This window comes from Gadus macrocephalus, chromosome 3 (assembly GCF_031168955.1).
Source record: "Gadus macrocephalus chromosome 3, ASM3116895v1".
Lineage (NCBI taxonomy): Eukaryota > Metazoa > Chordata > Actinopteri > Gadiformes > Gadidae > Gadus > Gadus macrocephalus.
Window position 1 is genome coordinate 6,855,250 of NC_082384.1, and position 27,723 is coordinate 6,882,972.

The 27,723-nt window shown below is 44.5% G+C and overlaps 1 protein-coding gene and 3 long non-coding RNA genes across 5 annotated transcripts in view; 1 reads left to right on the forward strand and 3 right to left on the reverse strand.

Annotated features, from left to right (window-relative positions):
• LOC132453867 (uncharacterized) overlaps positions 1-27,723 on the forward strand; it is a 154,086-nt gene that overhangs the window by 86,188 nt on the left and 40,175 nt on the right. The gene's annotated exons all lie outside the window — the stretch shown is intronic.
• On the reverse strand, positions 1,351-1,943 carry LOC132453665 (uncharacterized). The gene is made up of 3 exons (XR_009524763.1): positions 1,829-1,943; positions 1,675-1,736; positions 1,351-1,552 (listed from the first exon to the last, which is right to left on the reverse strand). It is a non-coding gene; the product is annotated as an uncharacterized LOC132453665 (long non-coding RNA).
• LOC132453855 (stromal interaction molecule 2-like) lies at positions 7,466-26,527 on the reverse strand. 2 transcript variants are annotated; one of them, XM_060046893.1, is made up of 12 exons: positions 26,086-26,527; positions 24,024-24,154; positions 22,072-22,183; positions 21,594-21,705; positions 20,724-20,839; positions 19,842-20,019; positions 19,219-19,396; positions 18,393-18,554; positions 18,192-18,292; positions 12,375-12,625; positions 11,678-11,876; positions 7,466-11,278 (listed from the first exon to the last, which is right to left on the reverse strand). In XM_060046893.1, the coding sequence occupies exons 2-12, from the start codon at positions 24,144-24,146 to the stop codon at positions 9,868-9,870; spliced, it is 2,943 nt and encodes a 980-aa protein (XP_059902876.1). In that variant the 5' UTR covers positions 24,147-24,154; positions 26,086-26,527; the 3' UTR covers positions 7,466-9,867. The 2 variants fall into 2 exon arrangements, with proteins under 2 accessions (XP_059902876.1, XP_059902875.1); XM_060046892.1 differs by having other exon boundaries at positions 25,642-26,527.
• On the reverse strand, positions 14,513-15,671 carry LOC132453857 (uncharacterized). Its single transcript, XR_009524823.1, has 2 exons — positions 15,141-15,671; positions 14,513-14,599 (listed from the first exon to the last, which is right to left on the reverse strand). It is a non-coding gene; the product is annotated as an uncharacterized LOC132453857 (long non-coding RNA).

Consider the following 27,723-nt stretch of genomic DNA (forward strand, 5'->3'; position numbering starts at 1 on the left):
AAACATGTTGAATTGATTTTCTTGATAAACTCAAATGATATTCTATTGACACTTTTTTATGAATACTTATGAAAGTAAATATTGTTTTCTTAAAATTCAGCCCAATTGCATATTGTCCCTCCAATAAATAAGAGTTCAATTATTCATGGCCAATTTCCCTTACTTACAATTAGACATTGCTGTGAAAATCGACGCATGGTCGAATTACCAAATGAATTCCTTGAAATATCCTTTAAAAGTCCATATCTGTGTGGATATATTTTAAAACCATCTTGTCTCCATGTTTCACAGCCGGTCCTGCTGCTCCAGACTGTGGGCAGTGCTGGATGCTGCTGGTCATCCTGAATCCATCCTCTGCTCTTCTCCTCTCCCTCCTCTCAACCTCGGTCGTCTACCTCCACTGCAGAAATACAGGTAGCACAGCAAACTCATCCTCTGTTTAGATCTTTTGACCAATATTTACCAGTCTACATTGACTTTCCATGAGTTAAACCTACAATATGGGCATTCGCTATATTTTCCCACCTCTAGGGGCTTGAGTTGTATCCATATTTATAGATTTTCCCACAGCGGGGAACAAGAGAGAAAAAGAATGAAAGTTTTTTTAGGGAAAAAATATCCTTGATTAATTGACTCGTGGATCATGTACCTTGTAGTTCGAAAGTTACATAGTGCAAATTGATCTGTCAATGCCCAAGTATGTATATATGGATATTTTTATATATATTGTGGGCCTATTGTATCAAAAGAGATGATTAAGATAGAAATAGCAACAACTGACCACTCATTTTTCCACATCTTGACTCTGTACCAACTCCAGCCACCAAAGACCCCAGAGTTTATCTGACAACACCTGACTCAGGAAGTAGAACTCAGGACATCAGGTTCCAGAACCGCTTCACCCAGTGCCTAGTTTTCCTTAACTTCCTAGTTGTGTTTTTTAACTTCATACATGCGAGAACCATCCACGTTGAAAAGCTATAGCTGTACTGACACTGTTGTAATCAGACGTTGTCTCATCATAACACCATCCTGCAAAGAATGGCAGCGGATATTACTCAGTTTTATTCTTACAATAATGGATTTAATATAGGAGATATATGACCTCAACTTCTTTTATGACTGACTCAAATCAAGTATGAATGTTTAAAAAAAACTGCCATGCAACATCTTTGGATTTTATTGATTTGTTTATACATTTAATGAAAACATATAATAGACAGGTTACTTTTGGGTATAAAACAATATACAAATGCATATTTCAATGTTTTCTGTGTAACATATTGTAAATCAATCCAAGTTGTACTAATTTCAAAATACCTTGAAACACAAGGGAATTTCAATTCATGTGTGTTTGTGTGTACGACTGTGTGTTTGTTTGTTGTTGAGAGTGACTCTATATGTGTGCGTTGGGCTGTGTGTGTTGTGGAGGGAGGAACTCTAACCAATCCGCCTCTCAAAGCCCACTCGTACTGCAAACGAAGAAGCTGTGAGATCCTTTTTTTTGTGGAGTTTTCAACACAGCATAAAATACACGGCTATAGTTTTCATCCTGTGTGTGAGGGACAAACAAAATGTGACATTAGGACAGTACAACTACTGAGCACACTTCTTAATAAAACAGGGTGTTGATATCAATTAATGTAAGAGGTGAACTATGCAACCATCAGATACCTCATGTTGCGGTAATAAAGGTCTGTTTTCCTGAGAGGCGGCAGGGTGTTTTCTGGCACAAACTGAAACAGAGACCGAGTTAGAATAAAGGAGACAACGCAATCAAATGAAGTGCAGAAAGACTTCCAGTGAATAAAAGCACGTGAATCTCTACCCATGTGACTGCAGAGGAGGTAGAGGACCAAAGAGAGGAGAGCAGAGGACGGGCACAGTGTGACCAGCAGCACCCAGCACTGTCCACAGTCTGGAGCAGCAGAGTCCCCAAAACCTGCAGCAAAGGCATCGTATATATATATATATATATATATATATATATATATATATATATATAGTAAAAGAACAATAAATAAAAAAATATATATGCATATTTAATGAATAGATATACCTGTTCTAACAATTGATATCCGTCACAACAAGAAAGCATGTCTTACCAATGTCCTTCGGAGTAGGACCTACACTTGTATCTGAAGATTAAAGTGAGAAGGAATTGTAATGGCTAGGGTAGAATTTGTAACTCTAGTTAGTGGCAGAAACATCTCAGATTAGCATATCGGCCCGTCTTGAAACAAGTTGAATTGATTTAATGAAATAAAAAAGAAAATTGTATTCTTTGGAAAGTTTATTTTAAAAGTAAATGTTCTTTGCTTGACCTGCAGAACAGTTGCATATTGTCCCTAATTATGATAACAGTTCCTAACGGTGCCACCAAAGTGACGTAAAAAAATAAACAAAAACCATGGACTGGTGACAAACACGGATTTTAGTTTTGCGAGATCTTGAATGTGTTTTTGCGAGATCTTGACTTTGTTTTTCGGGATCCTGACTTACTTTTATGCTCCGAGGGACCGGCTGGCAATCGGGGTCGTGGTAGTGCCCTTGGGATGGTGGGAGGGTGGGAATTTGATAAGTGTGTGCCACAAAGCTCCTGAGTGGGACACGGAGCAGCGTTTCGCCGTGGAGAGTGCAATGTGTGTGCGGGTCTGGATCAAAATCTCGCAAATCCACCTAGAGAGCTCGCAAAACAAACACAAGATCTCGCAAACCAAAGTCAAGATCTCACAAAACAAACTCAAGGCCTCGCAAAATAAAGTCAAGATCTAGCAAAAATATAGTCAGTGTTTGTCCCCAGTACATCTTTTTTCTTTTTTTTCTTTATGTCACTTCGTTAGCGCCGTAGTTCCTTATTAATTTCAAGAGAAAAAAAATTGTAGCATGAGGCAATTTCCTTCAATTGGACATAAAAATCTATGCAGAGTCAATTTACTGAATGAAATCCTTGTGGTTACATTTCCATATCTGTGTTGCTCTATCAAATACAGTCTTTCAGTTCGACAGTAGTAGAGACCAAGGTGAGAATCAGATATGTTCGTAATCAGTAAAGTGTATGTTTTTGAAGAATGGTTCCACATCCCATTTAGATTGGATAATTTGGAGTCCTTATTCTCCTCTAATTCCTGCCATGTCAGAATAAGTGGTTGCTGATTTTCATGAGAACAGTTCCTGTACCAAACAATAGTTTCACCAGATGAGAGTTTACAGTCACAAGGTAGAGTAACGTTTTCTCCTGGTCTCACATACAGCTCCACTGTGTAAGAGGACACAACAGCACCTTGAATTAAAAACATAGATTATGAGTCAGAATGAAGAAGATGCATGGATAAAATGGAGCTGAATCAATGAACATGAATCAATATTTACGTTTCTTTTTAAACAAGGCAATAGGCCTATTATACAACTGGCCTACTGCTAAGTAGAAATTCAAACGTTCATATTTTACCCAGGCGATGGGTAGAAAGATATACATCCAGCTCATTGTGATGATCCGTTGCGGAGTAAGACATTTGAAACTACACATACAGACACAGACTAACACACACAAACACCCACACACAAGCACACACACATAAAAAAAGAAGCCTTTCGATTGGCTGGTTATATGGAAACTGTTGAGGTTATTACCCTCTGCTTATCAGGCAAGGTTTGAATGTCAGAATATCAACGAGATCTTCTGCTTTAATAAATGCTTCTCTTTTTTGCAACTATAATTGGGTGAAATGTAAAAACACAATGTAAAATTTAACGTTTGTTAATAATTTAACTAGTTGTTCTACATTCAGGTCTTTCCAAATAGATAGATATTTTTTTTGCCATTTCCTGAAATAATTTATTACCAATAGCTTTTTTAACCATGTGTTCCTATAGGTGTCTAGTAACACCTCCCAATTTATCCACGGCCAAATCCTCTGGGAATCGCCTTGAGAGCCAATCAAAGTTGGGGTGCCCAGAGGGCCTGGGTAAAAAGTGCCTTTTGAGATGGCAAACTAGGGTTTTTTAGGGGTGCTGAATCTATCCCAATCATTAGTTTTGAGTAAAAAATGGTTTTATTGAACAACTACAAATCAAAACTTGCGTTATCAGTTGACATTTTAATAAACCTCATCCAACTCCCCTGCATCTCCCTCACTTCTATTATCATCTGGCTGGTGGATGTTCTGGCAAGAGTTACCATGACAGTTCCCACAAGCAGAAATACATTTGACTCCTTGCTTTTTACAGCAGCATCTGAGAGTGCCACAGTCACCTGCACAGTTGCAGCTTACTAACTTCAGAAGGTAGTCCGGTGCAATGGGATATGTTGTAGGGACTGGTGCATAACCTTGTTTTCCTTGTTTCCATCCATACTCAAGGACATCCAGTGATGGACTTTGTAGCAGTAGCCGATCTCTGGTCTGGATATATGCCCACAGAGGGTGCTGTGCTGCAGCTCCTGTAGTTGGAGGCAGTTTCTCTGGCTTGATGCTCCCAGCTGCGGCCTGCTTGCTGAAGATATCAAATCTTAAGTCTTCCAAATCTTCAGATGGTTTTCCACGGAATATGGTCTTCAACAGTTCACAGCCAGCATTGATGATGTCACTTTTCTTGGCTCTGATGTCACTGAACACATCCATGGCCCGCTCTGATTTGTCAGTCGTGCAGAGCTTGCTGAGCAAAGTTGGTTTGCTAAACACAGCCAGAAAAGCTATGTAGGAATATAAGATATTTACGGTACCTCTCCGGGAGTGCCTCTCGAATCTTTCCGACATCATAAGATGTATCTTTAGATGTCGTGAGGAAGACTGGGTGGTTTGCCCTATGATGGACCAGCATAACCAGGATGTCTGTGTCCTCAGCCCTCACCTCAACAGAGGACTCTATTGCCTAATTTAGTGCTGCAGACACGATGGAGGTGTCAGCATCATCAGAGCATAGTTGAACACTGATTCTACCTCTTTGGAAGGTCTCAGCAAGGAGCAGAATGAGCTGGGCCTTGTTGTTCTTGTTGTCAAGAAACTGAATCTCACAGCATGCATTCTTTGTTCGTCTCAGGTGGTCATGGTCCTTGGTGGAGCTACCATATCCATCAACGACCACAATGATCCGGAGGTGCTGGCTACCCATGGACATCACAAACCGGAGGTAGCTCTCAGCGATGTCCTTCCACGTGAGGTTAGCCTCCCATTTGACGCTGTGCAGGAGCCAACCGCCATCAACCACCTGGCTTGTGCAGGTTTTTTTTTCAACAGGCTCCACAAATGCCTTCAGGAACTTTGCTAGGGCAGCCTTGTCTGGCTTTCGCAACCTCTGATTCTTGTCAAATAGAGACATTGGTGTTGGCGTCAACTCAAAGCCTAAAGCTTCTTTGGTCTTGACTTCACGCTCACTAATTATGATGAGGCGGTTGAAGAGCTTGAGTGAGTCAGTGATTAGCTTCTCTCCATTGATTTGAGACTGAGTTAGAATAAAAGAGACAACGCAATCAAATGAAGTACAGAAAGACTTCCAGTGAATAAAAGCACATGAAGTTCAACCCATGTGACTGCAGAGGAGGTAGAGGACCAAAGAGAGGAGAGCAGAGGACGGGCACAGGGTGACCAGCCGCACCCAGCAGTCTGGAGCAGCAGAGTCTCCAGCACCGGCATCTATAAGCTTACCTGAAAGATGTATTTCTTAGAAGTATGAGTTTAAATTAATTAATAAAAACTGGGCGCTAGTTTTGTAATGTAATATTGTTGCATGTCGTCATGAATAACATTTAAATATCTAATGCAATAGAATGATAAATCAATGAATCAAGGATATTTGAATTGATAGACACTCTACCCTCTACGATGAATGTGTGAAGTAGTTTAAAGTAATTATAGCACAGTATATTGTCCATACGTGTAATTATTTCTAATTAATTTCAATCGTAAAAATCATTCATGGAGCATGTTCTATACTTACAATTTCCCATTGCACATATACACAAAGTCAACTTACCAAATGAAATCCTTGTGGTTAAATTTACATATCTGTGGATATGTTTTTGAACAATCTTGTCTCCATCTGCACAACTGTTTTTTCAGTTCCACAGTAGTAGAGACCAAGGTGAGAATCACTGATGTTCGTAATCAGTGAAGTGTATGATTGTTATGGCCCATTGTCTAGGCGCAGGCATGAATAGATAGACATGAGAATTACTGAAATATTTGGGTTTTATTCAGGTTCCCGCATAAAGTCATGTGACTGAACAGCCAAAGGCCGAACTAAGGGTCTCGCGCAGGAGACTGAAAAAGATGGAAGTGGCAAGGCTTAAGCCCATCTGCAAATCTTCATGTTAAGAGAGAGGGAGGCCTTTTCCAAAGTCTGGTTTGCTTAAGTAGCCTACACCACGTGAAGGCTATGATTGCCAATTGGCAGCTGGAAGCAGGTGAAAGCTAGAAAATAAGCCACAGAACATAATAGCACCAGTAGGTGGTGTTAGAGTGCGTAAACAACCTCATGGGCTGAGATGACCTGAGTTTTATTACGTTTTTAGATTAGATTCCATTTAAGGGTTGTCTTACAATTCTGTGTTTTCATATGTTCTTAGCATGGGTGACCATGGCAGCTTGGCAAGCTACATAACTGGAAATGGTATTGTTATGGCTCACCAACTACTGGCTGACCCATTACAGTAAACCCTGGATCCTTACTATCATTAGAGAAAGGGAAGGCCTTCATACTTTCACAAAAAATCCTATGTTCAGGGTTAGTTGTATCTCTTGTCTCTTCCATTCTGTAAACTGGGGGATGTGCATGAATTGGACATATTCTGTTTTGTATATTCTGGATATGTTCTGGATATTATGGATATTATGTCTTTGTTTGAACCAATGTGTGTTCCTGCGTTCACGCTTGCGTTTCTGAATGCGTTTTTGTGAATGTTTCGATGTTGTTAAATCCTCAGCCTCTGTCTGTAAGTAGCATTGCAGGTTTGAATGTGCAGAAACTAAAGCTTTCCACGGGCATGTGTTATAACTGTTGATGCATTAGTGGTTAGGGGTTTCTGGGTTGACCCCTGTAAAAATATTCAGATGTATGACTTTCGACTTTGCTAGCTTGTGAGAGTCATGATATTTTTCCATAAATCAGTGAGGTTTTCATACAGTGTGACGCGTTCGAACAGAGGAAGACAAGTCTTTCTACTGAAATACTTTTTTATATGATTGAAATATAAATATGAATACGTTGTATTGCCATTTGTGGTAGAAGTAGTGGTTTCCTCATTCAAATAATTTCAAAGGGGAAAAAAAATAAAATAAAAGTTGTAGTTGGCTACTTATTTTTCTTAAAGCTATTGTACAAACTGCCCTCTTTAAAGCGCCCTGCCCTCTAGTGGAAAGATGATGCAACAACAATATAAATGTATATATTTCCTAGAATAATTCTTTGAAAAATTTAAATGAAAGGAAAAAATTGCTTTTTAAAACTCTCAACACAATCAAACGGGTACCTTTTTTAATTTTTATTCAAAGGAGACATATGTTACATGGCTGGGTATTGATAGTTACTGGTAGTTGTGTTTAGAAAACAAGAAAGATATTTAAGAGCATGTCTGTTCTGAAAAATGTGTATGATGCATTACTGCCCCAATGTGTTCATGATTATTAAATAATATGACGGTACCATTAAACTTCTCCAGAGTAACTCTGTTACATACATTTTACCAACACTGCCGGAATAAAACCTTTTCCCTACATATGGCCCAAACACTCTCTTGAAATACATACAACAAATAAAAGAAAACAAATTAAAAAATGTGAACATAAGTGTGTTCATTGAGCTGTAAACAATCAAAGAAATAAAGCTGCAAGCAGCACTTGTAGCCGTCCAAGTATTAAAAAAGAAAACAATGTAAAATCAAAACAGCAATGCTTTTCATATACTATGAATAGACAATTCATAGTATATGAATTGTACCAATACCATTGGTTTCATAAGGACCCAAATGCATGTTAAGGTGCTGTCATCTGGAAAGTTTGAGCAAGACATGTAGATGTTCTGTATTTTTTTTTGACAAATTGGTAATGTTATTATAGAGTAAAATATTTACGAAATTATATATTTTGGGCTACAATTTGTTGAATAATCTTATTGGATAACATCCTTGAGGGATTTTGAGTGGTAGTGTGTTTTGAGCTTCGGACCCAAAGAAGAAGTGGAAGCACAGAAAGGAACAGAAGAAGAGGAAAGAGCATATAATGAAGAACAAAATGAACGTACACAAAACATAAAAAAAAACATATGTTCAATTGTTCAAGTCAAAGATAAGCTGTGGTTTACAGCTACACGGTTGCCTCTTAAACCAAAGCATAGTGTATTTGAAAAGGATTGCCAAGAGAAAATGTACATTAATAAAGTTTTGTAAAATACATTTCATTGTCATTGAAACTGAAGCTTTCCAAAAAACCAGCATACTTCCTATTTAAGTTTCCTAATTACTTCCAAATTAAAATAGTACAAATAATCACAGAAATATATTATATACTCTGTTAACACAAAAATCTACTTCCTGTGACAACCTGGATTATGAATTTATTATCAAGTTATATTATGTCCTTTGTAGCAAATCATTTATAGCAACACAAAATATTAAAGACAAATTTATATTGCATGATTTAATGTCTTTTCAGACACTTTTTAACCTAAGGATCATGTCGTGATTTAGTAGCCAAAAGTCTTGGTTTGAGGTCGACAAAGTATTCAAATGCAAAATAATAAAAATTCATTGCTTCATCCATGCTACAGAATTTGTTACAAATAAATAAATTATTCAAATAAAGATATATTGTGGACATAGCTTTCGTTGTTAGATAATTATTTTTAGAAACATAAGCACGGATCAATAATTTTACTATCTTTTGGGAACGCCTGTAGCTTATGCAGGATTTACACTGACCTTGATCAGTGTAAAGCTGCAGCCTGTGATCACAATCTTATGGACAATATCATTCCCAGTAGATATCTGCTATCATAAAGGGTTCAAACCACATGGTCGCAACAATGCTTTCCTGTGCCAGTGGTAACAATATCAACCCATTAGCTTACAGTGTGTAGCTCCATGGCATACGTAAGCACAAACTGCCCCACATCCAGCAAAACAGTTCAATGATTCCGATTCTCACATCACACACACACACACACGCACACATGCTCACACGCACACACACACACAGTAATCGATTTATACTGTTCTGCGTATAGACATGTAGCGAACAATTATATATGTAACAAGTACATCTGATCATACAGGATTTCCTCCATATTCACATCCTGGCATAGAGATGTAATGTTTTCCCCAGAAACCCAATGATATCTATTTATTTAGTTGTCACAAAATATTCTTGTCACAACTTGTAGACAAGAATAAGTACCTGAAATTAGGATTGTCCATTATATGCTCATCACTTGTGATGTAAATTTGAGAAAAGCTTACAAGGAAAACACTAGATATTCCTATTTGATAAGGCATACATGATCAGATGCCCCTGGTTCACACCTAACTTTATGCAACTTAATTTAAGGTTGTCTATTCTCAGCTCAGTTAACATTAGTAAAACCTTCCCACCCTTCCCTTATCCAAATTCCCACTGTCACGGGTCAACTCGCTTCGTCCACCATCATGATACTGAAACAGCCTGCAAACCAATCATAATATTTTTCTTAATTGCAAATACGTGACCTCTGCATTCATTGGTTTGTATTTCAACACATACACATTAATAAAAACAGAGGTCCCAGGGGCACCGGCCCCATCGGCCGTTTGATAATCTAGGACTCAAAGGAAGAGCTAAATTATATTGTTCAGATAAAGTCTAAACGTCAAGTTTCACAAAATCGAAACAACAAGAGTTATAGTTTCTGCAGGCCACCCTCCAGTCTTTCTGGAGCGCAGTCCTTTTTCTTTTTAAACAGGTTCTTCAGCTTTGAGGACTTCTTGCCCTTGTCTCTGTCCTTGCTCGGTTCCTCTCCTTCAGGGACGTGCCTGGTAGTAGCAGAGTGGGAGGCCCTTGGTGGGACGGGTGGTGGTCCTGATGGTGCTGGAGCTGGCAGTGAGGCCCCCTCTCCTCCCAGTGGGCTCTGGGGCAGGTTGGGCGTCGACGCAGACAGTTCCCTCAGGCCGGGCCCCGCCGAGGGGCAGGACTTCTCCAGTATGCCGTCGTACACGAGCTGGCACAACGGGCCGGGGGCCATCAGGTCGGAGGGTTGTTGTTTCCATGGAGACGTTAAGGTCAGGTCCGGCTGACCCATCCTACTGGGACACGTGTTGGCTTCAGGGTGCACCAAGAACTCGGACTCCCTAAGGACCCGTTGCTTTGCCGTTTCAACATCAGCTTTATCCCAGCAGACATTCCCTGTGGGTGCATCGACAGCAATGTACATCTTTTCCCGAGGTGTCGTTCGCAATAGTGAGCCGACACCCATCTCATATTCATCTCTCGCTGTCCTTGCTGCACAATACTCCAGCTCCTCTCTGGATATCTTTCTGGCGGGGATGCTCTCAGGCAACTTATCTTTCGGCACACCTCTCACAAGAGACTCAAACTGAAACATGTCTGTCTTGTCCCAAGCCAACCTCCTAACTCCTGTGTCCATAGACATTCCCATTGAGTCCCTGGTTAATTTTCTAGGGTTTGAGTCACGTATTTGCTCTGCCCCTTCCCTCTGCAGTTTTCTGCAGCCGCTGTCCATTGAAGATCCCATCATATTTCTGGTTAGCCTCCTCGCTGCCACATCCACCAATGCATCCGGTTGACTCAAAAGCGTCTTTCTATTTGGAGCATCCTGTGATAAATCACTTCTATCTCTGTAAATGTTCCTCGAAGCAGAGTCTAGTAAGTCTGTTCTGCGAGGTGCAAATTCTACATCAGCTTCTGGGTCATTAGATAGTATCTTCCTCCCATGGCTCTCCAGTGAATCTTCATTCCTCTCGTTGGATTTCCTCCTAAAGCCACTGTCCATTGTCGATTCAGTAGCCTCCTCAAGCATGTGCAGCCCAGGAGTCTCAATGGGTTTATCTTTCCATTTTCTTTGGGCAAGTTCTACAGATGCCTCAACCTCCCCCACAGAGATCTTTTGGACTGGAGGCTCAATGGAAGCCTCCAATTCTGTAGTGCTGGTCTTCCTGATGGAGGCGTCTGCAAACGGCTCCATAGCTTCATCCCTATAAAGCTTTCTGGAGGAGTCATTGGAGGAGGAGCTGGGATAGGTTCTGCTTCCCGGAACCATGTAATCTGTGTCTGGATACAACTCAAGGGAACTCCTGTTGGTGAAAGGAGAAAAGAAGGAGGGGAGTGAGATAAGGAAGGAAGTGAGTTGAGGGAGAAAGGAGGAAGTGAGATGGGGTAGGAAGGAAGGAGGTAAGATGAGGAAGGTCGGAATTGAGATGAGGAAGGAATAAGGGAAGTGGTAAAGGAAGTTAGTGAGAGTAGGAATTAAGGAGTGATATGAGGAATTAAGGAAGGAAGGCAGTGAGTTGAGGTAGGAAGAATGGAAGGAAGTGTGATGATGAGATGAGTGAAAAAGGAAGTGAGATGAGGAAGCAAGACAGTGAAGTGAGGAAGGAAAGAAAAAATATTTTTTATCAGATTCCAAATGAATACCAAAGTACATTTACTACGGAAAAACACGTACAAATGTTTTTGAAAGTGGAAGGACATACTGTTTCATGTGTGGTGGTCTGTTGGGGTTGATGAAGCGCCCCTCTTCGTCTTCTGAACGGGGCATCGGCGCTCTAATGGGGATGAGGAGGTCCGGGTCTGAGGAGATCATGGTTGCTTGGGGCGGGACGATGACACCGGGCCGACGCAGTCGACAGATGACGGAGCCCCGGGGCCGAGGTGAGCGCTTCAGGGACGATCCTGGGAAGTTGATCAAACTTATAATATATTTTAATATATAACCACATAAAATACAAAGGCTGTCAAAAGGTATGCCAAGCAAACATTAAAAAAGTTACTCCTCATTACTGGCCCCTTCGGCCGGTTAGTGAACTGCATTACACCTTCAACATACACCTAGTAAGTTTATGAAAGAACAACCATTGTTGCCATTAGTGACGTTTAAGAGCACTGAGACGTCAGTTCCACAGAATGTGGTAGACAATCTTGCTAGGTCTCATTTTTAGGTTAAAGTATAACATATTACAACATATATTGGACATTTAAAGAGATTTATGCATGTAAGAAATCTGACACGTAGAGCCTTTCAGTAGAATGATAATAAAAAAATTACAATAAATGTTATGCAAAGAATTAATGTGTGTCAATGAAAACCATTAACCCTACCACCACAAAGGTAACCACCACATGAGTCAACTGCCACTCCTGTTATTACCACCGGCCGCCGATTCTACCAACCTGGCATCTGAGACATGATGGAGGCGGAGGAGTCCTCCATCAGGTCCTCCATGGAGCCGTGCAGGGAGCTCTGGCAGGAGTACGAGGCCTGGCCCCGGCTCACGGGGACCGGGACGGGCTCCGAGTACAGCATGGCAGTGAGGTGGGCCAGGCCAGCGTTCCTGAAGATGGGGAAGCCGCACAGACGCTCAACCTGCTGCCAGCGGTGGAGGCGTTCGCGCAGGCAGGCGGTCACGTCGGAGAGGGCGTTCCTGTGGAGGCGGACGGAGAGGTTACTGCAGTGTGGTACCGTGACTACATGCGTGTTGTCCCACGCATGAGGCCCTCGGGCTGGGGGTACGGAGGAATGTAACATGATAATCAGAGGGAATATTTACATTTACATTTAGGGCATTTAGCAGACGCTTTTATCCAAAGCGACTTACAATAAGTACTTTTGTCATAAGAAGTGCATCAATATATCGCTGTCGGTACAGAAAGGATGTTCATAGAACCAAGTGCAAGTACCACAATCGCTAGGCTAATCAATTCCCGTGTTACAGCCATGATAGCAGCAGTTGCTACACAGTTAAGTGCTCTAATACAATACAGTGCAATACAATACAATGCAATATAATACAATACAATGGTGGCCAGAAGGGGGGCCAGTCTTGAGTCTTTTTCGGAAGATAGTGAGCGACTCTGCGGTCCTGAGAGCGGCAGGGAGCTCGTTCCACCACTGAGGTCCCAAAACCGAGAAAAGTTGTGACTTTGCTGAACGGCCTTTGCTAGCTCTTAGCGATGGAGGTTCCAGACGTCCAGCTAAGGTAGTTGAGCGGAGGGATCGAGCTGGGGTGTGTGGCTTTAGCAATGCTTGGAGGTAGTTAGGAGCAGTTCCATCGACTGCCTTGTATGCCAGTACTATTGTCTTAAATTTGATGCGAGCTACTACAGGGAGCCAGTGGAGGTCCCGGAAGAGGGGGGTCACATGGGAGAACTTTGGTAGGTTGAACACGAGGCGCGCTGCCGCATTCTGGATGCGCTGCAAAGGTTTAATCGCAGAGGCAGGAAGTCCAGCCAGGAGTGAGTTACAGTAGGCGGGAGATGACCAGTGATTGGACTAGAAGCTGAGCTGCTTCCCTTGTGAGGAAGGGCCGGATTCTGCGGATGTTGTAAAGTGCAAATCTGCAGGATCGGGCGACCGCAGTGATGTTTGCAGTGCAGGATAACTGATTGTCCAATACCACACCGAGGTTTCTAGCAGTTGGAGAGGGAGATACAGTGATGTTCTCGACGGTGATCAGTAAGTCCATGTGTGGGCAGTCTTTCCCTGGGATTAGGAGGAGCTCGGTTTTGTTGAGGTTAAGCCTCAGGTGATGGGCAGTTGTCCAGGTGCTGACGTCCGCCAGACATTCCGATATGCGTGTTGCAATCAGGGTTTTATCAGATGAGGGGAAAGATAGAAATAGCTGAGTGTCGTCAGCATAGCAGTGATAGGAAAAGCCGTGTGATGCAATTACCGAGCCCAGAGACCTGGTATAGAGGGAGAACAGAAGAGGCCCCAGTACAGAGCCCTGAGGGACACCAGTTTCAAGTGTGCAAGGTTTGGACAAGGAGCCATTCCATGTCACTTGATAGGTGCGGTTCATCAGGTAGGATGTGAACCAGGAAATATCTTATCAGGGAATATATCTTGCAGAATATATCTAGCAGTGGCTGGAGGTTTAGCTCCTAGGCAAAATAGTAATGGTTTGTTTCCCGTGTCCTCCATTTAGGCATCCTTGAGCAAGATATGAGCCTATATGCCTATTGTGCATAAAGTGCATCTATCTATCTATCTATCTATCCATCCATCCATCCATCCATCCATCCATCTATATCTATGCAACCTGTAACCTAAATATACTTCAATATAGAAAGCCTTAGGGCTGGCCCGAATGCCATTTTTCAGGCTTTGAATACTCGTTGATTTTTCAGAGCGAATATTCAAATACTCGCTCCAGAAAAAAACACCATCAAAAACAACATTAATAATCCCTATATACTCCCTGGAACCGATTTTGAAAGTATCTGCATATTTTGTTGAAGATTTAATAGCTTTTGAATGTTAATTAGCAGGCCTAAGTAGATTGAAGTTCCTTAGTTTTTCCCCGTGAAAGCGAACAGCTGTTGCTCCGTTCCAAATCAGCTGTCCTCTGCCATCTCAGCCCTTACGGGAGCTTTTCAATTCATCCTGGAACGTGCATCTTTTAAGGGAATTTGTACAATAAATCCATAACAAATACCGAATATTGATTGTCTTATGTGTCCATATTATATCCATTATATTGACCGGGTATTCCCAAGACGCTCACGCTCTGCAGCAAGCCAGTCACAGTTGATTGGCGCGGCGCTGTACAGCAAACGTAAACAAACAACTCGCTAAGTATTACTTTTCCTCCAGAGATCCCGCTAATGTTGTGTTATAAAGTAAAGGGAAACAAGATATCTATTCTTCCTCCACCTCTCTCGCTTCTCTGCTTGGTGTCGCTGACGCTTATAGTTTGCCTCCCTCGCTCTGGTAACGTCACCTACGTGAAAAAATAAAACGAAGCTCAGAATACTGATTTAAGCTTCGAATACTATTTTTCCGAACGAGTATTCGAATATTCGAATAATTCGGGCCAGCCCTAGAAAGCCTATATATATTGTAGCGGGCCAGTGGGTGTGGGGTTTCCACACTACCAAGTCGGATGGATAAAATGTCACAACACACAGAGTAGTTCAAACGCAGAACGGTTTATTTACCGAGTAAACCAAACCAGGGTGGGAAAAGGGTAATCCAACTCCTTTATGCTCCAGTTCAATGTCCGTCCAACACCTTCCACCTGTCTCTCTCTCTCAGGGCGTACCACACTGCCAGGCGATCACACAGATCCTGCCGGTCCTTTGCTAGCGTTAGCTTCTCTAGCCTTCCTTCCCTTAGCCTTCCTTCCCCTTCCCGACTGTTTGCTCGCCCTCTTAAGCCCAAGCACCCCTGCCTAACGATCCCCAGGCTTGCCTCGTTAGAGGGGGGAAGTCCATATATGGCTTGGGGGTGGAGCCAGCAGGTTGCCGGACCTACCACTCCCCTTACTCCTCCCTGGCGTCTGCCACACACCCTCCACCTCAGCTCCGACCTAGAGGGAGGGGCGGTCCAGCTCCCTAGAGCAACCCTCCTGGACAGGGCCTCTGCAATCCCCTGTGCTGCGCCGTCTCCGGCTGCGGTGTCTCCGTCTGCGGCCTCGTCTCCGGCTGCGGCGGCGGCGGCGTCTCTTGCGGCGGCGGCGTCTCTTGCGGCGGCGGTGTCTCTTGCGGCGGCGGTGGCTGCGGCGGCGGTGGCTGCGTCTCTTGCGACGGCAGCGGCTGCGTCTCTTGCGGCTGCGTCTCTTGCGTCTCTTGCGGCTGTGTCTCTTGCGGCGGCGGCGGCTGCGTCTCTTGCGGCAGCGGTGGCTGCGTCTCTTGCGGCGGCGGCGGCGGCTGCGTCTCTTGCGGAGGCGGCGGCTGCGTCTGCGTCTCTTGCCATGGCGAGACAAACCTGCTGGGGCCCAGGACAGGGCACTGCCGCACCTGCAGCCCTGCCGACATGACCGGCTGTCAGCATTCCCAGCAGCTCCCGGCTACTGGCTAGCTGTGCCCTGTTCGCCTCCAACAGTTTTCTCAACAGTGCTTCCATGGTTTCGCTGTGTGTTGGTCTATCCATTCAATTTGGGATTAGGTGCCCGCATCCTCCACCATGTGTAGCGGGCCAGTGGGTGTGGGGTTTCCACGCTACCAAGTCGGATGGATAAAATGTCACAACGCACAGAGTAGTTCAAACGCAGAACGGTTTATTTACCGAGTAAACCAAACCAGGGTGGGAAAAGGGTCATCCACCTCCTTTATTCTCCAGTTCAATGTCCGTCCAACACCTTCCACCTGTCTCTCTCTCTCAGGGCGTACCACACTGCCAGGCGATCACACAGATCCTGCCGGTCCTTTGCTAGCGTTAGCTTCTCTAGCCTTCCTTCCTTTAGCCTTCCTTCCCCTTCCCGACTGTTTGCTCGCCCTCTTAAGCCCAAGGACCCCTGCCTAACGATCCCCAGGCTTGCCTCGTTAGAGGGAGGAAGTCCATATATGGCTTGGGGGTGGAGCCAGCAGGTTGCCGGACCGACCACTCCCCTCACTCCTCCCTGGCGTCTGCCACAATATATATATAGATATATGTCATGGTCCGCCCCTGGTTTTCCCATTCACCTGCCAGCCACCCTGATCTCCCCTAATTAACCCAACCACCTTCACCTGTGCTCCCTCTATATAAATCCTCTCTCTCCACTCAGGCTACGTTTACACGATGACGGTCTGAACAGAAGACGCAAAAGTGGCGTTGCGTCTTCACTTTTTATTCCGCGTTTAGACGAGCGTTTTCGGGAGGAAATCTGCGTGCATACGGTGACGCAAAAGTGTGTGGAATTCGATTGGGTATGCATGCCAGGCTGCTAGGTGGTGCTGTGATAGACTATCACACAACACCGCCATGTCTGAGCGCATGCGTAGAATCTTCCTTCTCTTATCCGTGCCGCAAAAACCAAAAAGATCCTTCTATGTTCAGTAATACTATCTGTAAATATCCTGTACATTTCGTGGAAATACTCCTGTATGCTTGTTAGAGCTGCCAGAGCAGCTTGAAGGTCCGACGCATGGAAATAATCTGACATGTTTGTTTATTTCCTTGTACTGGCACATGTATGTGACGTAAACGCGTACGCGACGTGAGCAGATCTGAGCAGTGTTTTGCGTCTTGGCAGTTTAGACGGAAACGCTACGGCGGAGCGTTTTCAACTTTTCCACTCTGGAGGGTGGTTTCAGATTTATGCGTTTTCATGCCCCAAAAACGCCGTCACCGTCTAAACGAAAGGCACTTCCGATAAAATATTTTGTCGTTTTCACCCGCAAGCGTCCTCGTGTAAACGGGGCCTCAGTCTCTGCCAGATCGTCTCTCGTTACTCACAGAGCTTTCCCGGAACTCCAGAACTGTTTCTACAACGCTGATCCTGCCTGTTCCCGAACCTGCGCCTCTCTGACCACCCGCCTGTTGTAGAGTTTCCTGCTCCTCGCCTGCCTGTCTGCCCTCCTGATACCGACCCCTCGTGCCCAACTACCCGCCCGCCGATGGAACCCCCAGTCGACCTGATTGCCTGCCGGTCCCCGAACTCTTGCCTGCCCCTGTTTACTCTGCCTGCCCGATCTGTGCCAACAATAAACCTTTGGACTGCCCTGTCACCATTGTCAGTCTGTGCACTTGGGTCCCGCCTAACCCCCCCGTTACATATATATATATATATATACACAGGGCTCTCAAGTATTGAACTGAGTTCAGAGTGAGATTTTGTTGGCGGGGGGGGGGGGGGGGGGGGGGGAAGGACATCTGGTTACCCTACTTACGGGAAACCCATTTGATTCCTACCTGTTCCACTGTTAAATAACGGCCCAAATTGGTGGGCGCTATCATGGTAATTTCACTGCTTGAGAAATAAGAAGTGTGGCGTGTGCATGGGTTGAATTGCGTGCGTCTCACGCCGAATGCGTGAGACTTGAGAGCCCTGTAGATATAGGCTTACTAAATTGAGGTATATTTAGTTTGCAGCCATCTAGATATACGCCTTTAAAGATATTTAAAGTAGATCTGATGAAGAGTACTACAGTGCAACTACAGTACAACCACAGTACAACTAGTGCACCTACCGTCCACCTGCCTGAGAGCACACACTGATGAAGTCATGGTTAGTCAGCGGCGCGTACGCCCACGGATGAAAGTTGTGTTTGGCGAAGGGGACTCACTTGGCCTCCAGTATCTTGTGGTCCACCTGGTCCAGGGAGGAGCTGTGCGCCACGTGAAGAGTCCCCAGCAGAGAGCTTCTCTTCTTCTTGATCTTCTCCGCCTTCAGGGAGAGGAGGAGAGCGTTGAGCAGACAGAAGGGCTGACGGACAGACAGACAGACAGACAGACAGACGGACGGACGGACGGCGTGCTGGCGTTACCTCTTCCTTTGCGGAGGCCAGCTGTAGCTCTGCGCTCTGCCTCTTGACGCTGTAGTACTGGACCTCCACCTCGTGGGTGAGCTGGAGCCAGAGCTGCAGGCCCTCGGAGGCCGAGCAGCTGAGCTGCATGTCCTTCTCCGCCTGCTTCAGCGCCCCGCGCACCTGCCATCACCGTCCCAAAGAGGGAGTCGGCTCATTAGGTTACCTCATTGTAGATATGTGGAGCGCTTTCAATACACACCCGGCTCAACGGACACTCCGCTACAAACGGGCGTGGACAGATGATCACGAGTATGTCAACCTGATCCAGTTGTTGGTTATCTTGATTTGAAGAGTGGTACCAAGCAGGGGTTTGAGATGGTGAGCACCCCCTCAGAACAAATAAACAGCTGCGCCCCCCCCCCCCCCCCTAACAAAATCTTTCTGTTGTTTTTTAAAGATCTTTTTGTTCTTTTACATAATACAAACAAACATCTTTTTAAAAACATTTCAAACCCCTGTGTGTTTTTGAATATCTTTTTTTTCTTTTACACATATTAAAAGATAATAAAAAAAATAATACATTTTATTTTTATGTTTTTAAAGATATTTTCTTTTCTTCTCACGCCATGCCCCCCCCCCCCTGAAGAACTCTGGCGCCCCCTAGGGGAGGCACACCTCACAGTTTGCAAACCCCTGGTGTAGAGCATGGATGGATAAGTGGAGACGTGGCCGTGGAGACGGCTGGCGGAGGAATGAACGGATCAACGGGGAGACAGGGCCCAGATGAAGTGGTAGATGACCGGCTTCTGTGGGGGGGGGGGGGGGGGGGGTGCACACAGGCTACCTGCTCCAGCTCCTCCTCTGCGTAGCGCAGACGGCTGAGCTCGGTGACGGCGCCCTGCCTCAGCCGGTGGAGCCGGTGGGCCTCCTGCTGAGCCCCCATGATCTCGTCCCTCATCTTCTCCTCCAGGTGGTGCTTCTCCTCCGCCACGTTACGCTTCTCCTCCTGCGCTCGCTCCAGCCTGATAGACACACACAGACGCGAGTACACACACAAGAATGCACACACATACACACAAGCGCGCACACACACACACACACAAACACATCACACACGTTATATATATATATGAATTAAAATGTTATATATGCAATATGTAAGTAATATATCTATGTAACTATCTATGTATATATATATATATATATATATACAAAATGCACACCACACACACACACACACACACACACACACACACACACACACACACACACACACACACACACACACAGACAGACAGACAGACAGACAGACAGACAGACAGACAGACAGACAGACAGACAGACAGACAGACAGACAGACAGACAGACAGACAGACAGACAGACAGACAGACAGACAGACAGACAGACAGACAGACAGACAGACAGACCCTCCCTCCCTCCCTCCCTCCCTCCCTCCCTCTACTCACTGCTCCTGCAGCTCCTGGAGACTGAGCTCGGCACGCTGCAGACTGTCCAGGTCCTTCATCATCTTGGAGATGTGGATCTTGCTCACTTTGTTCTGGGTCTGTGCAAACCAGCACCCACCGATCCCCATCACCACGGAAACAATCAGCAGCAGGTCCTTCATGTAATTGTGAGGAGGACCTAGATGGTATTATAGTCATCAGCGTGTGTCCTGCCCAGCGAGAAAGGCAATTCAATTAAATAATTCAAGCACCACAGGGACAGACTTGAATGTGTGCTGGTGTAGCCGTGCTATCTCACCTCCAAGCACAATAGCATATAAATCGCGTGTGTTTGTTTGTGTGTTTCAGCGGGACAGTGAGAGGGTGAGGGTTTCCAAAGGGAGGGTATGGTTTCGTTCTACTCTACGTACATCGGGCTAAATTGGGCCTCACAACATTTGAGAAGCACAGCGTAGTGTCCGTTGGCTGATAGGACATGGTCTAGTGGTGGCCGCCGACAGGCACTCAAATATTTGTCTGCATCCGAAAACAAAAGTGTCTGGCATTTTGGGGAGAGTGATGGGTCTAGGTGTGCTGGATATGTACCCAGGGCCTAGGCTCTAGGAACAGCCTGCCGCGTCCCAGAACCCAGCCTACAGGACCGGGCTGCCGGACCAGAACCCAGAACCCAGCCTGAAGGACCAGGCTGCCGGACCAGAACCCAGAACCCAGAACCCAGCCTGAAGGACCAGGTTGCCGGACCAGAACCCAGCCTGAAGGACCAGGCTGCCAGGCATCACTAATCATTTCGTCCCATATTTTCCCTGTCAGCAATTATAGATCAAATCAACAAAACCAAAGAGCAAAGACATGTTGGTGGTGTGAATGGAGGGGCGAGCTCACGTGTGGGTGGTCCAAACAGCACCACATCCAGAGCCTTGATGTTAAGCTTCTGCTTGTCCCTTTGGTCCTGGATTCTGAGGTGGCCGCTGAGGAAGGCTGGTTCATTGGCTGCGATCCTATTACAGAAGAAGACGATCAGTAACTGGAAGGAAGTCTATAATACTGTGCGGGTATTGTAGCAGATATGGTACAAAAGCTATTCGGCAACAAAAGTCTTTCTTTGTAAATAAATGAAATGGTATTCATTTAATTTAGTTGTAGGCTATATTGGATAATCTTACGGCAAAATCTGTTGATCTCATAACATGTTCATTAATTATGGTAGCATTCACAACTGAACATAAGAGCATTATTGACGTGATGTTAATCCCGAGTCCGACTCGGAGTCGTGCCTGGTTTCCTGTTTTTTTATGAGATATTGTACCGAAGAGAAACTCCTTCACATGAGTGGATGAAACAGTCAGAAATGGATTTCAATAAGTGTGTTTATACAGTTGCTCGTCTACACAGTGTTGATTGGAAAGATTACAGGGACTTTTCGGTGTCCAGACAGGATGTTTGAGCTTGTCTACCCACAAGGAAAGGTTTACGAGGGCTGAGGTTTTACCCACATCTGAGGTAGATTGACTTGATATCAGACTTGATATTACCAATCAAAAGTTTGATTTGGAGAATTTGACGTTATGAAACCGTCGCCTAGATTGAAAGTTGGATTACAAACCGACCAATTCTGTTACAATCTGTTCAGGACAAGGCCCCATTTCCTATGGTCCGATGTCATGGGATCATTAGCTTAATGAGCATTAGGGAACATTAGACACTGTTAGCGGTGGCCATGACAGCACGGTGGATTCCAGCAGTGCGTCTCACCTGGGGAGTGTGTTCCCGTTCACTTTGAAGTCCATGAAGTTCCTCTCGTACTGTGGCAGCTCAACGAAGCCCTTCAGCCAGCGCAGCACAGCGTCCTGAGTCCAGTTGTGGACTGTCAAAAAACAATGCATGATACATAAACAACTACATATATTACAATAGCATGCAGAAGACCAAGATGTTCACACAATTCCAATGTGTATATTATCAGACAGACACCCAAACACACGCACAAACACACAAACATACCCCAGCTCACCCACACATTCCACGCACACAGGCACACATATGCACACACGCACACAGACACACCCCTCTTCACCCACACGCACAAAGACACACAAACACACATGCCTATACACACACACACACACACACACACACACACACACACACACACACACACACACACACACACACACACACACACACACACACACACACACACACACACACACACACACACACACACACACACCCTCTGAGGACTTCCACCCCCTCCAGAGCTCCTCCACAGTGATGTGCTGGTCCTCTCGGTGCAGGTGGCTGTGCTTGTTGGTCTGCTGCTCTTTCATGTCCTCGATGATGAACTTTTGGGGGAAAAAGAAAGTCAGCAAATGCTAAATATATGCTTCACAGAGGATCTTAACGCGCAACTATAAGGGCTAGGGGTACAAAGGGCAGTGGTCGAGCACAAGCTCAATCAAGCAGTCTAAAATGGTTGTGTTGCAAGAGCAGGCTGCAATGTGTTAGCAACTTAGGTTTCAGTCGGGGAATAGGGCCTGGAGCATGATAATGCAACGTATTTATTTAGAATTGACTTGAGGATCAGTTGGCACTCCAAATCTAAATGTGTGTTTGCGTGTGCGTGCGTGTGTGTGTGTGTGTGTGTGTGTGTGTGTGTGTGTGTGTGTGTGTGTGTGTGTGTGTGTGTGTGTGTGTGTGTGTGTGTGCGTGTGTGTGTGTGTGCGTGTGTGTGTGTGCGTGTGTGTGTGTGTGTGTATGTGTGTGTGTGTGTGTGTGTCTGTGAGTGTGCGTGCCCATGCCTGCACATGCGCGTGTGTGTCTGTGTCTGTGTCTGTGTGTGTGTGTGTGTGTGTGTGTATGTGTGTGTATTTCCTTGTGATTGCATGTGTAATTATGACCATGTGTGTGCACAGTTGTGTGTGTCTATGTTTTTGGTGTTGCTGCTGTCTTGGAATGTGTCCTTGGCTGTAAATTGATTCTCCGTCTGATGACTAGGTGGATCATTTGAAGAGCCCTGGCCCCTCCCGCTGCCATCGCCATAGCAACCGCAACCCGAGCCCTGGGATACTGTGTCCAGGGACAACATTCTGAAACTTTGCACCATCCTGGAATTCTGGCTTTACGGCCGATCCTACATTTCCCTACAGGCCAAGCATTATCTCAGCAAGACTACCCTTCATGGTTCACTGGGAGATATTCCATTACGCTTTGATAACCAAGACTGAAGATGTAGAGTTAAATAGATATGCACTGGTATACAATGTATGTACACTCCAATGTTTATGCTCTAGCTTCAAAACAGCTGAAGGTCTGTTGGACTAAATGTGGAGGCTTTCATCTATGGCTTGGTTTCATGTTTAGATTTGGCTCCTTGTCAGTTTGCAGTTTTAGAAAGCTAACTTGACTTTAACATAGTCTTGTAATGTTTGGCCTTGATGCTGATCTGCTCTGTTTGGTTTGTCATGATAACAAATGACTCAAATTAATAATATAATAATAATATAAAATAATAATAAACTGCAAATGAAGGAATACACCAATAGGAACCAAGTATTGCATTAGGCTAGGCATTGCTGTATTTAACCTTGCACTTTGCAATTATTCCCATTATCAACCCATATAGGCTTCAGTTGTTGCAACAGTTGTAGCTTTATAATTTGGACCAGAAAAAAACGGTTTAAAGAGAATGACTCCTTGGATCGTTTGATTCGTTGATGGCTGTGTTCTATTCTAACCTTTCTAGTTCAGTTATTTTCTAATGGAGTAAAAAGCTGCAATACAAATGAACAATAGTGCAGGTTTAATATTTTGCAATCCTTTCAAGAACTATACAAATAAATATGCTTTAAATATATGACAATATATGTAAGGAAATTAACCATAGCTGTGAGAATTATACTTGTAATATTAATTTATTAACACTGCACCCAATTATATTTACTCTGATATCAGTCCAGAAAGACCCTATTACAGTGTGTCTCCTCATACTATAGTGAGAGCATCAGCCTGGCAACAATTGGACCGAAATTGACCTCCGCACCAAATGCTAATGATGAGGAGATATCTTTTAACCGTGTTCTGTTGTCCAACTAATGCCTAATAAGCATTTTATGGGTGCTTTATGAAGCACCTGTTTTTTTTACCTGAACCCACAAATATGCAGCACTGAGATTGACTTTTTACCTCCACACTCTCCTCGACTTCGATGCCTCCATCGTGGTCGTCATCCATCATCTGGTGTATGTTGCGCAGGGCCTCCAGGCTGTAGCGGTCCGCCTCGCTCACGCAGGGCGGGGAGACCATCATGCACAGGTCTGCAAAGACCAGGAACAATGGGGAGGATTTAGTCCCGCAAGCAGCTCCCTGGAGGTCCAAGTTTGGTGGTTCCTCCAACAAGCAACAGAAAAGTCCCCAGAAAGGAATCACTACACACTAAACAATAATGAAAATAACCAGAGACGAGGTTAGAATGAACATGGTAAAACATATAATTCTTTCTGTTTCTGTTCTTTATGTCTTTATTGCCCAGCATATATACAATGTTATATATATATATATATATATATCCATTTACACCTTCAAGATTGCAGTAACTAAAGAGTATGTTAAAGATTCACTCAATCAATAAATAAATCCGTCCAACTCTCCACCCATCTGCAAAAAATAAAAATTGTAATCATTAATTTCAACTAACTGTAATGAATCAATTATTATGTAATAAATACATTCATGACTCTGCCATCTCAATAAGCCCCAATAAGCCTTGTCCTAAAAGTGCTGATTCAAGTTAATCTGACAGTTCATACAGTTCCCAATTATAGTCAGTGTTGAAAAATACATTTACTTCAACATTGTGAAAATGCATTGAACCTATTGACAGGGATTGGAAGCTTCGGTCCAGGACGTATGGATGGATGCAAAAGGGTAACCCTAGTTCCTACTGCACAGGAAGAGGCCTAGAAATAACATACAACAAGGGCGAAACGACGTGGGGCATTCCTCGGGTGTGTCATGCATCATGCAATCATGAGATGTGTCATGTCTGACTCACACGATTGGGTAACTAGAAGAAGCACGCAAAGGCCGGAGTAAGAGGTCAGCAGTCTAGTTTCTTTACAAAGCCCTCTAAAAAGGGCACAGATAGGATCCAGCATGGCAGTATCCCTACAAAGTATTACATAGGTTAACCGTGGGCAGCCTGCTACACTTTTCGTGTATGATGATAGCGCTTTACGATGGTTGGGAGAGGAAAGTGGCCTAATTCAGATATAACAATTATAAATGGAATAAATACGATAATTGGGCCCTGTATATATTGTTAGGATGACTGCAAATGTACGTGTAATTTATGTTGTGTTGGTTTCATTGCTGCGTTCAGTATAAGATAAACAATCACTGAGATGGTTGGTTTGTGTGCCCCGTTTGAAATATCTTCACAAGCAAGTTTATCAAAAATAAAACCATTCAGGAGTCAATCCATCCAGGGAACATTTCTCTGAATGGTTTTATTCGGGTCGACTTATTCCCAGCCCATCATGGGACATTCTCATGGGACGACTCAAGACACTTCAACTCAGGGCACCAGAGGTTGGCAATGGGGAAACGTAACTAGTACCTTTTAAAGTTAATTTAGTTTAGTTGTCCTTAATAAAACTGCATTTTCCTTATCTATACTCAGTGAGATGGATGCTAATCTAGTCAAAACAGTTAATCACAAACACGAGAAACCAACACGTTCTCAGACTCAATTGTGACCTCGTGCAACCCTTTCACCTGTCAGCACATCAGTCATCGGGCCTACCTATGGGCTCGAAACCCGCGCCCCCGCTCCCCCCGGGGAAGACGAACCCGCGGTGGTCTTCATTGTGCGCGCCGCCGACGTCCACCCCACGCGTGGCGATCAAGAGCGCAGAGCGCAGGAAAAAGAAGAGCAGCGGGGAAAGTAGCAACATCTCAGAGAATACAGGCCGAGAAGGCCCTGGGAATAAATCCCCTGGGAATAAAAGCCAAACCAACAAATGTGCAGCAGTGACACAAAATGTAGCACGTAGCGTCTGTGCCCGCAAGCGTTAAGCGATCTGTGTTGCTATTAACAGCATCTCCAAAACGGACACTCGATAGGTTACCAATGATCAACTTTAGATAACCAGCGACGAGATTGTTCTTGTGTTTTACCAAGTCTTCTTATGAAAAACGGGCAGCCGAAGACAAATTAAGACGATTTGGAAACTCGTGTATATAATACTTATGTCTGGCTTGGGCACAACTGTCACTGGAGCTGCTGCGGTCACAGACGACTCCCTGAAGAGCTGTGCGTAAAATGGCTCGGGGGCGGGTAGTCCATATCCAGATTATAGTCATTCCTGCCCAGCGTTAAATCCATACGAATGGACACAACAAACAAAAAAAGAGCAGTGCAACCTAAAATAAATCCAATAAATCCTTAAAGGCGTTGTGGTGCGACTAGGACGCACAGCGGTTCAAGTTCATATCGTAGCTCGGCTCACTGTAAACAACCTCTTAGGTCCGGCTCAAACTGTCCTGCTCTCACGGTGACGTCAACGCTTCCCTCTTGTCCATCATATAGCATGCCGCCGTCGTTCAGTTTTCTTTCCATCCCTCGGTCGGTGTTTAACAGAAGTTGACACCGGTATAGGACGTTCCTCCGCGGAATTGACGCCAAGAAGAGTCACGCCACGCCAATCATTATCAAGTATTATACAAAATTAAGCATATCATAATAATACAGACTTGTTCATTCAGAGGGTTTGGTCATAGGCGCTTGAGGTGACAATCATTTTCGCTGATTCCCAGCTGAGTACTTAGCATCTAATAAACTCAGCTAACAGGTGAGGTGAACAAACAATTTTTGTCTAAATTTGGCATGGTATCTCTCTCTCTCTCTCTGCCTTCATCTCTTCCCTTTCATCCCTATCTCTCTACCCCCCCCCCCCACACACACACACACACACACTACTTGTTTAAACTTTCTGTGTTACATAGACGTTTCCCTCATGACTTGATATTGTGGCTGTCAGAGTTGCACAAATGTACCTCATTACCTCCCCCCCCCCCCCCCCCCCCCCCCACACACACACACACACAGTGTCAGCTTTCATTCCAATGACCCTTCCAGTCTAAATATAAAGCAGCTCTGTCTTGACTTACTCAGTGAGGCATGCGCAGATGACAAATATCCATCAAAGCCCCAACAGGAGTTCAGTGTTTATGTTTGCCACCCCCATCCCCCCCCCCCTCACTCACCCCATATTGTAACAAGTCGGTAGCCCATACCCTTGGTGTCCTATGACCACTTTGTTGGTGAGTCTGACATTTCGCCAGCAGGTATTAACCATCAAATATTAAGAGGTGTACAAAAAAGCAACAAACTCTTGCACACACACAGTTAGGAAACAAAAAAAAACAATACACAATAAAATACATAATAGAAAACCCTGCAACACCCCAATTATGACTTTAATAGCCCAATCCTTAGCTAGTATTGTTTGTCATGTAAACACTGTAATCGGGTTCAGGTGAGTACATAGATTGTGCCCATACACGAGCAGGTTCATTGTTCAAACCATGCTACCAGCGGTCTGTGGACCCCCAGCAGTCTGTGGCCCCCAGCGGTCAGATGCCCCTCGGCGGTCTGATGCTGTCCCCAGTGGCATTATGCCCCGGCGGTCTAGAGGTTTGCGGTGGAATTGCAATGCTAGGCTAGTGTGTAAAAAGCTTAATATATCCTAACAAGCAGATATAACCCCCACACTTTGCACAATGGAAACTAACCACGAGTTCCTACAATGTGAGGACGCATAAGAACATTATTTCAAGAGAAATGTTTGCTATGCTCTATAAGCCCTTTGTCGTGCTTAACAAA